The 12,500-nt window shown below is 39.7% G+C and overlaps 1 protein-coding gene across 1 annotated transcript in view; it reads right to left on the bottom strand.

Annotated features, from left to right (window-relative positions):
• Window positions 1-2,267, bottom strand: part of tmcc3 (transmembrane and coiled-coil domain family 3) — a 34,347-nt gene extending 32,080 nt beyond the window's left edge. The window contains exon 1 of the mRNA XM_080051275.1: window positions 2,002-2,267. Within this exon, the coding sequence (XP_079907401.1) occupies window positions 2,002-2,004 (3 nt within the window). The 5' untranslated portion in view covers window positions 2,005-2,267. The remainder of the gene's footprint in view (window positions 1-2,001) is intronic.
• Window positions 2,268-12,500: the final 10,233 nt, after the last annotated feature.

The following is a 12,500-nucleotide window of genomic DNA, read 5'->3' as shown; positions in this document are numbered from 1 at the left end:
ACACATTGTCTCCATTTAGACATGCTTCTGTTTTGAAAGCTGTCACATTCTTCTCACCCTTAGAAGTCTGTTCACAGAGTAGCGTCTCTCTTTGTGTGTGTGTGAGCCCCTAACTGGGTCAGAGAAGAATCTGTCTGACATGTTATTCAAACCTTAGAATGAACGAAAAACATGACACAAGCATGTTATATAAAGTTATTTAAAGGTGCAGTCGGTGATTCTGGAGAATGCTTGTTGGTGGGCCACCTTTGTTCCTTTTTTAACATAGCAGTTTACAGAGCATAGGCTGTGTATAAACGGCAAATGTTTTTTCGTGGTATCGGACCGTGAGGAGATATTCACTGATTTTGACAAAAAGTTATTTTGACAACAAGCGTTTTCCAAAATTGCTGACACCACCTTTAAGCAAAACTTAAAGTAAAGTGCTGTCCTCTTCCAACACAACAATAACTTGAACTTGAACTTTTTTCCGTATCCACAGCATATTATTGGATAATGATGACAGGGAAAAGATTTGAATCTTCTACAGAAATCTATGCACCTGACCTGTGCACAGACGAACCTGCTCACCCCCATGTGAGTGTGTGTGTGTGTGTGTGTGTGTGTGTGTGTGTGTGTGTGTGTGTGTGTGTGTGTGTGTGTGTGTGTGTGTGTGTGTGCGTGCATGTGTGTGATTCTGCTGCTTTGCAAACAGCGGACATGATGTCTATAGATGATAAAAGGTCGCCAGCACTGTGTCAGAGTGACCGTCTGGCCAGGGGATTATTTGCTAAGAAGCCCAATTAATCTCCACCAAACTCCATTACAAAATCTGTCAGTTTAATCATGCCTCAAATACAGTGCAGACCTCAAATATGTGTATCAACTGCAGAAAATGTAACGCTGCAGTTGATACACATATTTCACACTACAAAAAAAAATCTTTAAAGGTGGAGAATACACACACACACAGTACAGACAGGTAGCGGATCATGGGAAGATATTAATTGATTTTGACACCAATCATTCTCCAGAATCGCTGACTCCACCTTTAAGTGAAGTGGGTCACGTTGACAAGTTCACCCAATGGTCAGCAGTTGATATGTTAAGATGCCCCAACAAACTACATTACGAAAACTGTCAATTTAATAATGCCTACAGGTGCAAAACCCTCAGTAGTACAACATGACATATGAGCTTTGAGGGTAAACTGACACTTCTCTATAACTCGTACAGCAATGCATTTTGGTAGAACAACATTTTAAAGGGGAATAAAAAAATAAAAAAGTGAGAGATCAAAATATGAATGAAATTGCAGAGACAGCAGGAGTGTGGGATGTGTGCAACAACAAGCCTTCTATAAATTCAAGAGTATGTAAACATGTTATGCTGCAGTTGATACACATTTTGACACTGGTAAGGAATAATTTATATCTCAAGTAGTAGACTACAACAGGATAGAGCTTTGAAGGCCAGTTGACACTTCGCTACAGCAATTCATTGAGGTAGAACAAGGTTGTATGACTGAGAAATTACTAAAATATGAATATTAAAATATAAATGCAGTGTAGAAAATGCAGAATTTCTCCCATAGATTCATGAGTGAGTAACTATGTCATGCTTCAGTTAATATAGATATTTTCACACTCGAAAAGAACAATTGAGGGTTTTCTTAAATGAAGTATGACACATTAGTAGGGGAAAAAAGCGTGTCAGGACAAGTCGACTGCTATTTGGGAAAAGAGGAATCTCCACTGACAGAAACTCAACGGTTACATTGAGTTAGCTTGTTTTAAAACACCTACATGTGTTGAAATAACTTGTCAACTGTTTGGAAAATATGACATTTAACCCCTAGAGATTTGCCTTGTTATCGACGTGGCCATTTATACCACATTATTTGAATGTGAAGCGTTAACGTGGAGACAATAAATGAATTAGTGTACTGTTGTTATTGATATTGAGGCTAATTTAAGCTAAAGCTAGTAGAGTTCGAAATAGTAGAAAAAAACGCATATTTACCATGTTAGCCTCGCCGGTGTGAGTGTATTCCTAGTACTTCAGTCAAACTTTTTTCCACAGCAACAGCACAGCAAGCTCCGGACATAATCTCGGTTCCTGAAAAACTGGGTATCCCGTTTTTTTAAATCGTCCTAAAAGGTGTAAAGTTGACCGTTAACACCGCCCGGTTCAAGGCATGCCATCGGTGCTCTCTCTGTCTGGATGCCGACCAACTGAGTGACAGAGGCGGCATAGAGGGACGATGTGTGACGGTGTGTGCCGCTGTGTATAATCCTCCTTAACCCCGCGCGAGCCAGAGAAGCATAATAGTCAGTCAGTCAGTGTGTGGTTACGCCACGCCCCTCCCCCCTCGCGTCTACACAGAGGGAGGGGCCGCAGGGGACATCGAGTACACCACCCCAGACCCAATTAAAAGCAGCTGTTTTACTGTAATAACTAAGTGTTTGTTCTTTCGAAGTGACATGATTGTTTTGTGTTCCTTATGACGTTATGACATTTAAAGACATTTAGGTGGAGTCTTCAAATAAGCCCACTGGTTGTTGTTTTTTTGCCTCTCCCTAAAAAGTATTACATGATAATAGGCTTAATATAAATAGTAATAGGCCTACATTGTATATACATATAACTGAAACAGAAAAATCCTTGCTAAGTAGGCTACAGTTCATTCAAGAGTTAATGTATTCAGCCACATTCCATCACTATAAGCTGAATCCAATATCCATTAATGAAATGAAATCCATCAGGTAGTTTGTCAACCATGATAATTTACTGGAGGTTATTTCACCCTGATCAGTGTATTTAAGGCTACAAATTCATCCCCACTAATCTTCATCTCTTCTCTTTACTGCTTTCCCCCATAATGTACCTGCAGACTTTCAAACTAGCTTGTGTTTAGCAGAATTGAACACACACTAACCCTGATAATGAGTTGGAATAGATAGACCATATCTCAATAAAAAAAGGATAGATAAAAAGCTGTGGTGAATAAGTCCATGAATTATGTATAACAGCACAGCGGGTTCTACTGTGGCCCAAGTGATAAAGAAACCAATTAGTATGTTTAGTGACCCTGTCATTGGATCTGGGCCTATTGATAGTTTACTGTCCAGGATCGCATTAAGTATTCATCAACAGAGTATAAGGCCACTGTTCCACCTGCCGTGTTAACAAAACACTGTCACACTGAAAGGGCGGACGACTATTCTTTTTAGAGAGAAAAGTGTATAGCTATAGTGTGTAACTTTTTCATGTAAATGGGTATTGGTTCCATTCGGGTCGACGCCAAACGAGTTGACACAAAGTTGATTAACCTTATCAGCTCCACAAAACTCTCTCTGTATTTCTCAGTATGGCAGCGTTTACAAACTGGTGTCGCCCCCGACACTGGTGCAGAAACTCAAGAAGCGCCCACTAAATGTTTCAGTTGTTGATTCTACTGCTAAGAAAAACCTGGACGTACAGCAGAAGGTATAACATCCATGCAACACTCCCTTGGTAACCCCTCCCTTTTGAATAATTACAGAAGCTATACGGAATCCTTAAAGATCTAAGAAAGCTATTCTGTGAAATTCAGAATTGTTTTGTTTGTTTGTTAGCATTTGTTTGTTATATTGCTGCTGAATAGCTTTGGTAATATTCATTTCAGTGTGTCCGTGCAAATAAAGCCCCATGAATAGAATAGAATTGGGTTGATCTCTGTCTTATACTCTCACACATTCTCTGCTTTTGACCATCACAAGCACATATCGACCTGAATTCCTCGTTATTCTGACGGCCGTTCAGTCAGACACCTGATAATCAATATGTCAAGTGTGTGTGTGTGTGTGTGTGTGTGTGTGTGTGTGTGTGTGTGTGTGTGTGTGTGTGTGTGTGTGTGTGTGTGTGTGTGTGTGTGTGTGTGTGTGTGTGTGTGTGTGTGTGTGTGTGTTGACAGGTGATTCAGAGGCACAGAGGCTGTCTGCAGGGGCAACAAATCTGTTATTATAAATGCAATCTCATCCGGGCTGATTCAATCATATCATTTCCTGTGTGTGAAACGAGTGTCTGTGTGGCTATTTAGAGAGATCATTGCATAGCTCTGGGATGGATCCACAACCAACCGTTCTGATGAGATCAATGCCAATATACCCTGGTGTGTGTATGTGTGTATGTGTGTGTGTGTGTGTGTGTGTGTGTGTGTGTGTGTGTGTGTGTGTGTGTGTGTGTGTGTGTGTGTGTGTGTGCATGCGTGCGTGCGTGCATGTGTGTGTGCGTGTGTATGAGAAAGAGAAAGAGAGAGAGAGAGCGAGAGAGAGAGATAGCAGGCGAAGAGTTAAATGTGACATTTAATTTGGTCCAAATTGGTGCCAGCTTTTTTACTTTAGCATTGATTTAGCAATGACTGTGCAATGACTGGAAACAACTTTAGCCTTATGTAAATTCCATTAAAAGCTGTTCTCTAACAGGAATTGCTGCACTGTGTCTGTGTGACACTGGTGAGGTTGTTAAGCAGAAACAGAAGACCCATTTAAGACTATTCTCTCTGTCTGCCTGGTTTAATGTATTCCAAGAAAGTCCTTCATTTCTGTAAGAGTGGATTTGCTCATCTAAATGCCACCACATTTGACTCATAATAAGTGCAATACAGTTCAAAATCCAATAATAGCACAGGAATTCTGATGTGCAGTTTATGTTAGAATCCATATATTAAATAAAGGCGAGACACTGCGGGCAAAAACATAAATTTTTCAAGCAATGGTCAATTTTGAGATTTTTGGGCTATTTTGCTTCCTCAGCATGTCTTCTTTCATACTATGAATAAAAGGTCCAAAATATGTTGTTAAATACATGCAGAATATGCATTTTTTAGACCTGTACAATGTATTTTTTGATTTATAAAATAAAAAAAGGCTTTATCCAAATCTGTTTTGTTTAAACTTTTCACACTAATATGTTTTCAAAATTAATCGTTTAAACTCTGGCTTTATTCTAGATTTTTTTTTAAGCAAACTTTCCACATTATTAGTTAGATATTGCCAAATTTGCCTATTGTTGCCGAACAATTCAGAAAAAATTGTATAACAAAAATAAATTGTAAAAAAAACTAACCAAGTCCCATGATGATATAAATAAGTTCAAAACAATACCCTATTCATACTTCATACCTACCCTATACTAGCGTCTTACCTTAAGTTATAATCATGCGTAGCCTGCGTCAAAGATTTAAGCGTTTGCGTGTATAGATAAAATCCCCCCTGTACGGATGCTATTGTTCCCCTTCCCCACCAGCAATGTTTGTGTTCTTCACTGGCTTCCTGCGGCACTTCCTGTCTCCATCTCAGCCATGACATCAGTTTGACCCCCGTCACACACACACACACACACACACACACACACACACACACACACACACACACACACACACACACACACACACACACACACACACTTCCATAACTATAGTCAGTCAAACTATATTTGGGTGGAGTTTGTTTAGGGGAGTCGGACAAGGATCAGGACATTCTAGCCAGACTCTTGGGATTATTTTGAGGGAGTTTCGGAACGTTATATCTATGGAGGGATTCATTCCGGAATGTTTAGGGTGTTTTAAGGGATATCACAGAATGTTCCCATGGGAGTTACTACTGTAGTCTGGGAATGATTTGTGCAGGAATCGGAACCTTCTATAAGGGCTGTGGAATGTTTAAGTTAGGGGTTATGGGGTTAGGGTGTTGGTTCAGGATGTCGGGTTGTGTGATTCTAGATTCCATAATGTTTAAGGTCAGCTCTTTCCCACAGGAATCTAGAATGTATACGGAGGATTCTCTTGGGGTCCTTGAAAGTTTACAGTAATACTAGGGGTCGGGTCAGAATGTTCTATGCAGGGGTCCTTGAATGTTTTACATGTACTAATGATTTTGTTCATTATACACAGAAGCAACAGAAGGTACACACTAAAGGCTTAAACCTGCACTTACGATATTGGTAAACTTATTGTGTATCAAATTACTGTAAGCTAAATTAAAGGGATGCATCTAACAATTCTTTCTTTTTTCATACATTTATCAATTGTTCAATCAAGAAGATATAACATAGAAGGTTGTCTTGGCGTTAGGTGATGTATTCTCTGTATTGTCTGTAACAACGAAAGGCGGCAAATGCTCGCAATTTAGAAGCCAACTTGACTTTGGTTCAATTGATTTTCATTCATTGCACAGAGGTGTAATTACCCACTGCATTACTCTACATAAGTGTTTTTCCTATATGCCACTAAGTGCTTTTCGATGCCAATTTAGCTGACGTCACTGCTGCAACATAACATCCCTTGAAGCGCAGTTTAAACGCCTTCTGTTTTACCGTTCATAACTTCCCTGCCTGCGGATGTACAGATGAAAACACTTTATACCAGTTTACCATACGCTACTGACTGTATCCACTATGTAACAGATGGTGGGAGAAAGTTTAGGCAAGGAGCTAAGAAGCCTTAATTGACACACAGCTGTCTTGATCCGGCGCGTCTATTGCTGCTTGTCCGTGAGTCTAAACTTTCCGTATAGCGGAACAAACGTTCAAACGAATCCTTTTGATCTTTGTAAGGAAGACAGAGTTTGACAGAGACAGATGCACACACTCTGGCTGCATTCCAAAACGCATACTCTTTATTTTTTCCTATTCTACAATTAGGACATACTTTTACTTATTAATTTCATCATAACATCGCGACTTGAACTTGCCTCTTGCTTATATGCGTTTAATATAGGCTAATCTTGAATCTTGATGTATTTTCTTTATTTTTACTATCTCTTAAATGCAATTTCTAATCTAATCCAATGTCTAATCTTGATGTATTTTTTGCCCTGTAAAGCACTTTGAATGGCCTTGTATCTGAATTGTGCTATATATATATATATATATATATATATATATATATATATATATATATATATATATATATATATTTTTTTTTTTATATATATATATATATTGCCTTTTATATCTGTTGCATCACTGGTTGTTCTAACTCAGAGGCTCGGTCAATGTGACGTCACTTCCGCTGTGCAGTGGATTGTGGGTCAGAATCGCCTAAAAACATGCTGATTTCAGCTCTAAAAATCACGATTGGAACCAAATGCAGAAGGGCATCCGGGTATTTTTAAGCATGCTGTATCCAACCAGATGAATTGGCACATCCTAAATCTTTTTCCACCATCCTAAATAGCATGGTAAGATGGGTACTGGAACGCAGGGCAAGAGTTTATGGATGAGATCCACATTACAGTCAGAGTGATTGATGATGCGGAGACGAGATTAAACCCCGAAAGGTCATGTTTAATTTATCTCACATTAATCTTTAAGCAGATGATTAAATATAACCTGCAGAGCTCCAGGAGGAAGGGAATTAAGATCTGGAAATATCTCAGTCATGACGCCTCCTGCCTTATGTCCACAATCAGATGTGTTTACAACCAGCAGGCCTAGATTCTGTGGATATGTCCCCCTCAGTATTTGGAAGAGGAACGTTTTGTGATTCTGACTGCCATGGCTTTTATGTAGATAGATAGAAAGAAAACCTAGGCCATGTTGAAGACTTTTTATTCAGCGACTGTGTAAATTGGGAATACAGTATGTTTACATCCACATGGGCGCCGCAGAGGCAAGAAAGCTACGACCCACCGCTGTGTGCGTCTGTCGGGTACAACAACTTATCTTTCATCTTTACCGCCAAGCAGGGTGAAGACAAGATAAACAGCGGCTCAATATTAATCGAACAAGGGAGTTTGCTTGTACACGCACACACACACACACACACACACACACACACACACACACACACACTCCAATCCCCTGGGCTCAGTAAATGGAGCAATGTAGTTACAGTGTATTATTTAGTTTTTTTGGGGGGGATTACATAACCCCAACAGAAACCCCTTTCGGAGGAAAACATCCCTTTTTTTATCGCACTACTTATTCAAGCCGCGTTCTTGCATGCAGTATAACCGGTCCTCAAATAGCACTCTTTTCTTATTAAAACTGTCAACCCTTCCATTATATGCCTTTGCTTTAGTGCCAGCAATTACATTTACTTTCACGAGGTGTCTCCTTACTAGATTGATAATTTACCAACCGGTCTATTTCACCTCAAAGCGTTTTATCTATCCCGGAATCTACCCCTTCCCTTTTCTGTATTTCAATTATTTCTGCTCCTATTTAAGGCAGTATTTGAAATTCAGTGAGCCCTATAATGCAAAGACTGTGGCCTTGCTTCAAGCGAACTCACGACCTGTGACGCCCAGTTTCACCCTGGATAAGTTAATTATTCAAAATCCCTTGGGATCTCACACTTCTATTTCCTTCACATTTAAGATGATTTTGCTACTTAAAGGTGCTACGAGGAACTTTTAAATGTTTCTGAAACAGTCTAATTTTTCCTCTGATGATCATGAATTACATGTAACAGCAAACGAGACCATCAGTGCAAATAATGCTATTGTGAGATAGTTTTTCTTTATGCCTTTGTCATGGGTACGCTCACCCAGGAACTACAGCATGGCGTAGTAAAAACACTACCGCTTTTGTCCAAAGTGGTGCAAGAATTAACACAAACTGAAAGTTCCTCGGGGCACCTTAAATATTTATATGGTGCACCTTCTCGCTACACTTACATTTTCATCTTCTATGCACTACTTTTGTGTTTATTTAGGTCACAATTGGCTCTCTTCACTTGTGTGTTTCTTTAATATTTGCCTGACACTCAAGAATTTGATTGCCAACAACTGCTGCTGTAATTATTGAGAATATGATGAATAAACAATCTTGAATCTCTTGAATCTTCAAATCTTGCCTAAGGAAAAAAAATATGTAAGTTTCAGCGATAGGATAGTTTAGACTACATTAATAACCTTCCCGCCTTTCTACAGATGCTGGTGTAAACCCCATCCCATTAGCAAACCAGTAACGATCCTAACTGGTGCTCACACAGAAACATGTTGCGACAGAGCCGGGGGGTGGATGTAAGGATGTAAGGATGCTGCTGCTGCTGCTGCTTCTTGGCAGTGAGGACAGTCAGTGACTAATCAGTCTGAGCTTCTTCCACATCCTATATATCAACAGACAGAAGCAATCAGCAGAGAAGAGCATAGTCTGCTTGCACACACACACACACACACACACACACACACACACACACACACACACACACACACACACACACACACACACACACACACACACACACACACACACACACACAAACACACACACACATCCTATTGGCCTATCAGACACACTCCGGTCGGGATGAAATGTAGACGTATTACAACCGCAGGCCAAGACTTTAGCTCCACCAGCTGTTTGTAAATTCATCACTTAGTTTGTTAAGTCCAGCCAGAGTACTTTGCTAAAACAGATTTCTTTTCTAAGTTGGCCACCATATATAGCAAACATGTCGCCAGTGTTAAATGTTAAAGTTAATGTAGAGTTTGTAACTGGCAATCTAATAACGTAAGCGTGTAGTCTATTTTTAGATCTGTTTTTGGCCTCCACCAACCACTCAGAAAAGGATCCAAATCACTTACTTTTCTTTCCACTATACTACATACGAAAGCAAGCTTATTTCCATACTACACAATGACATTGGATCTTAAAGGGCATGCGGGTACTTTTGGCATAATGCATTTGTACCATATTGTAGCTTCTGAGGAGCTTTACCTTCATTAAAGCATTGCCTACTACCACTGTACTCTTACCCTTTGGGAATTGTATGCCTCACAGTGCAATATAACCGCGTGATACCTTTGTATATAAGGTTAAGAAAGTATAAAGAAATGTTTTTTATGGCTTGAAGTTTCAAACATAGGAAGACTCACGAGAGACTGTCTCCAGAGTTCCCCTAATCCACTTTCAACTTATATTGCCTTTTTGTCCTCTTGTGGCTGGCCTATCTCTACTCATAAAGGCAACTCTCTCTCTCTCTCTCTCTCTCTCGCACACACACACACACACACACAGGCGCTCTCTCTCTATCTATCTCTCACTCACACTCTCTTTCAAACAAATTAAGCATCACTCCCTCTCCTCCTGCCCTAAGGCTCCTTTCAGCCTCTATAATAGAACGTATTCCATAGGGACTAAAGGTTCCCCGGGTTCCAGCTGTATATATATCTTTTGTTCCTCAGACTAGCACAGGGGAACTTAAATCAATGTGGGCACTTGAATGGGCCATGCTGAGAATGAAGAAAGGGGTTTGGGCCGTTTTCTTTGTGGAGTCTGGCGGTAAATTTAAGCCGAAGGGAGTTGAGTGTGTGAGCAGCGGATAGATGCAGAGCTGTCACGGTTAATCACAAGGCCAATATTTCACCGATTCGCTGTGTTCTTGCATATATGAGCTACTTGTGTAAATGGCACTGAGATAGAAATACAGGGAAGAATACACTAGGGAATTAATCAGCTACAGAGAGAGACAGGTGTTTTGGGGACACAGAGGTCCAAGGACGCGGGTTATAAATCTTCCATGTTTTCCCCCTCCCTTAAAGCTATAGTGCGTAGCTTTTTCATGTAAGTTAATGTTGGTTACATTCAAGCCATCGCCAAACGAGTTGACACAAAGTCGATTAAGCCAATTGAGCTCCACAAAACTCTCTCTGTGTTTCCCCCCCCCCCCCCCCCCCTGACACTGGCGCAGGAGCTCAGAAAAATCCCAAGGACTGCCCAAGAAATGTTTCAGTTGTTGATTCTACTGCTAAGAACAAATGCACCAACAGTGTTGTAATTAATCAGAATTACACATGGGGGCGACAGAGGTTACTCATTGTAGCTTTAAAAACAACTGCAAAATTGTACTTTACCTGCAAAATAGAAGAAAACGACATCTACACTTACATTTCATTTCAGCTTTAAAACAGCTTTTGCAGATTGAATATAAAATACAGAAGGACTAGCACACACCCACAGTGATGTGAATTCACGCTGGCACTCATTATTCTTGCACAGTTTGACGCCATTCTCTTGAAAAGTAAAATTCATTCTGAGCCCTTCTACAGGTGCCTGCTATTTCGACAGCAAGCGTCTCTCAGCTTCTGAGTATTTAAATGCCACTAAGTTCTTGATGCCTGAAAAGCCTTGGATTACATTTGCTTCCATATCTCTTACACGTATCATAACACATTTCATTTATGTTGTCCTCCTACTGAATCTAAAACACTGTAGTTTAAAGCTATAGTGCGTAACTTCTGTCACCTTCCATGTGGAATTCTGAGTAATCACAACAACACTGTCGGCGCATCTACATGAGGTAAGCCTTTGGAGATTGCGCATGGATTGTATACCTTCTGCTGTAAGTCCAGGTTTTTTACTTGGCAGTAAAATCAACAACTGAAACATTTCTTGGGCGCTTCTTGGGAGTTTTCTGAGCTCCTGCTCCAGTGTCAGGGGGCGACACCAGATTGTTAACGCTGCCATACTGAGAAATAAAGAGAGAGAGAGTTTTGTGGAGCTGATAGGCTTCATCAACTTTGTGTCAACTCATTTGGCAATGGCTTGAAAGTAACAGAAATTCATTTATATGAAAAAAGTTACACACTATACCTTTAAGCTCAGTTGCTAAAAATGACCTTGTTTACGCATGCAACAATGCTGCAATACAAAGTAAGCAAAAACAGATGCAAGTGTGTTGGCATTGAAAGGCAAAAACAATTCTCTAGCAAGGTGCCCGCATACTGAGGTGATGGTGCCAACATTGTTTTGAAAACATTTGAGCAGATTTGAAGGCTAAGCTCATAGTCTATTTATTCTGCACAGGTGTTTTTGAGTGTTTTTGGAAGCTTGAAAAGTCGCCATCTGCCACATAAATATTGATGTATTGTCGTTTTTAATCTGTCCCACGAGTGCCTCATCTCGCAGGAAATTAAATACTAAATCTCTGGAGTTCACCTTCAAAACCTATAATGATGTGCATCAAAAACCACAATAAATTCACTGAATTTTAATGTGGATTTTATTGCCTTTTTAATATACTGGATTTGATTTAAAAAGACAATAAAAATGTGAGATCCTTGAACACCAAATATGGTTTAGTGAAATCCATCTTACATGAAAGAACCACACACAATAACAATCAAAATCATAAAAATGTAGAGCTGCAACAATTACTCACTACATCTGTATTCGACTGATAATTTCAAACATTTATCAGGCAAAACAAAATAATATTCTCTATTGACATTTTCTGAAATGTGAAGATTTGCTGCATTTATTGTTAAATTTAAAAAAAAATATTTGTTCATCGGGAAAATGTTTGTCTACTAATTTTTCTCATTACTATCATTTCTTTAAATGACTTTTTTTCAACATATTCTAGAGATCAAAACACAGCAACCTTACAGTAATATGAGCTGCTTTCGACAATGAAAGAATGTGTAAATGCTTTCATAAAGGACAGTGCGGAGGTTCTGAGCGTTTGAATTGAATATCTAAGGGGCCGGGGTCACACTTTCAAAGTGTATGGGAGGGTTGGGGGCACCACT

The sequence above is a fragment of the Ammodytes marinus genome (genome assembly GCF_949987685.1).
Source record: "Ammodytes marinus genome assembly, chromosome: 22".
Classification (NCBI taxonomy): Eukaryota; Metazoa; Chordata; class Actinopteri; order Uranoscopiformes; family Ammodytidae; genus Ammodytes; species Ammodytes marinus.
Note: the sequence above shows the minus strand (reverse complement) of the source record. Positions and strands in the feature narration are given on the sequence as shown.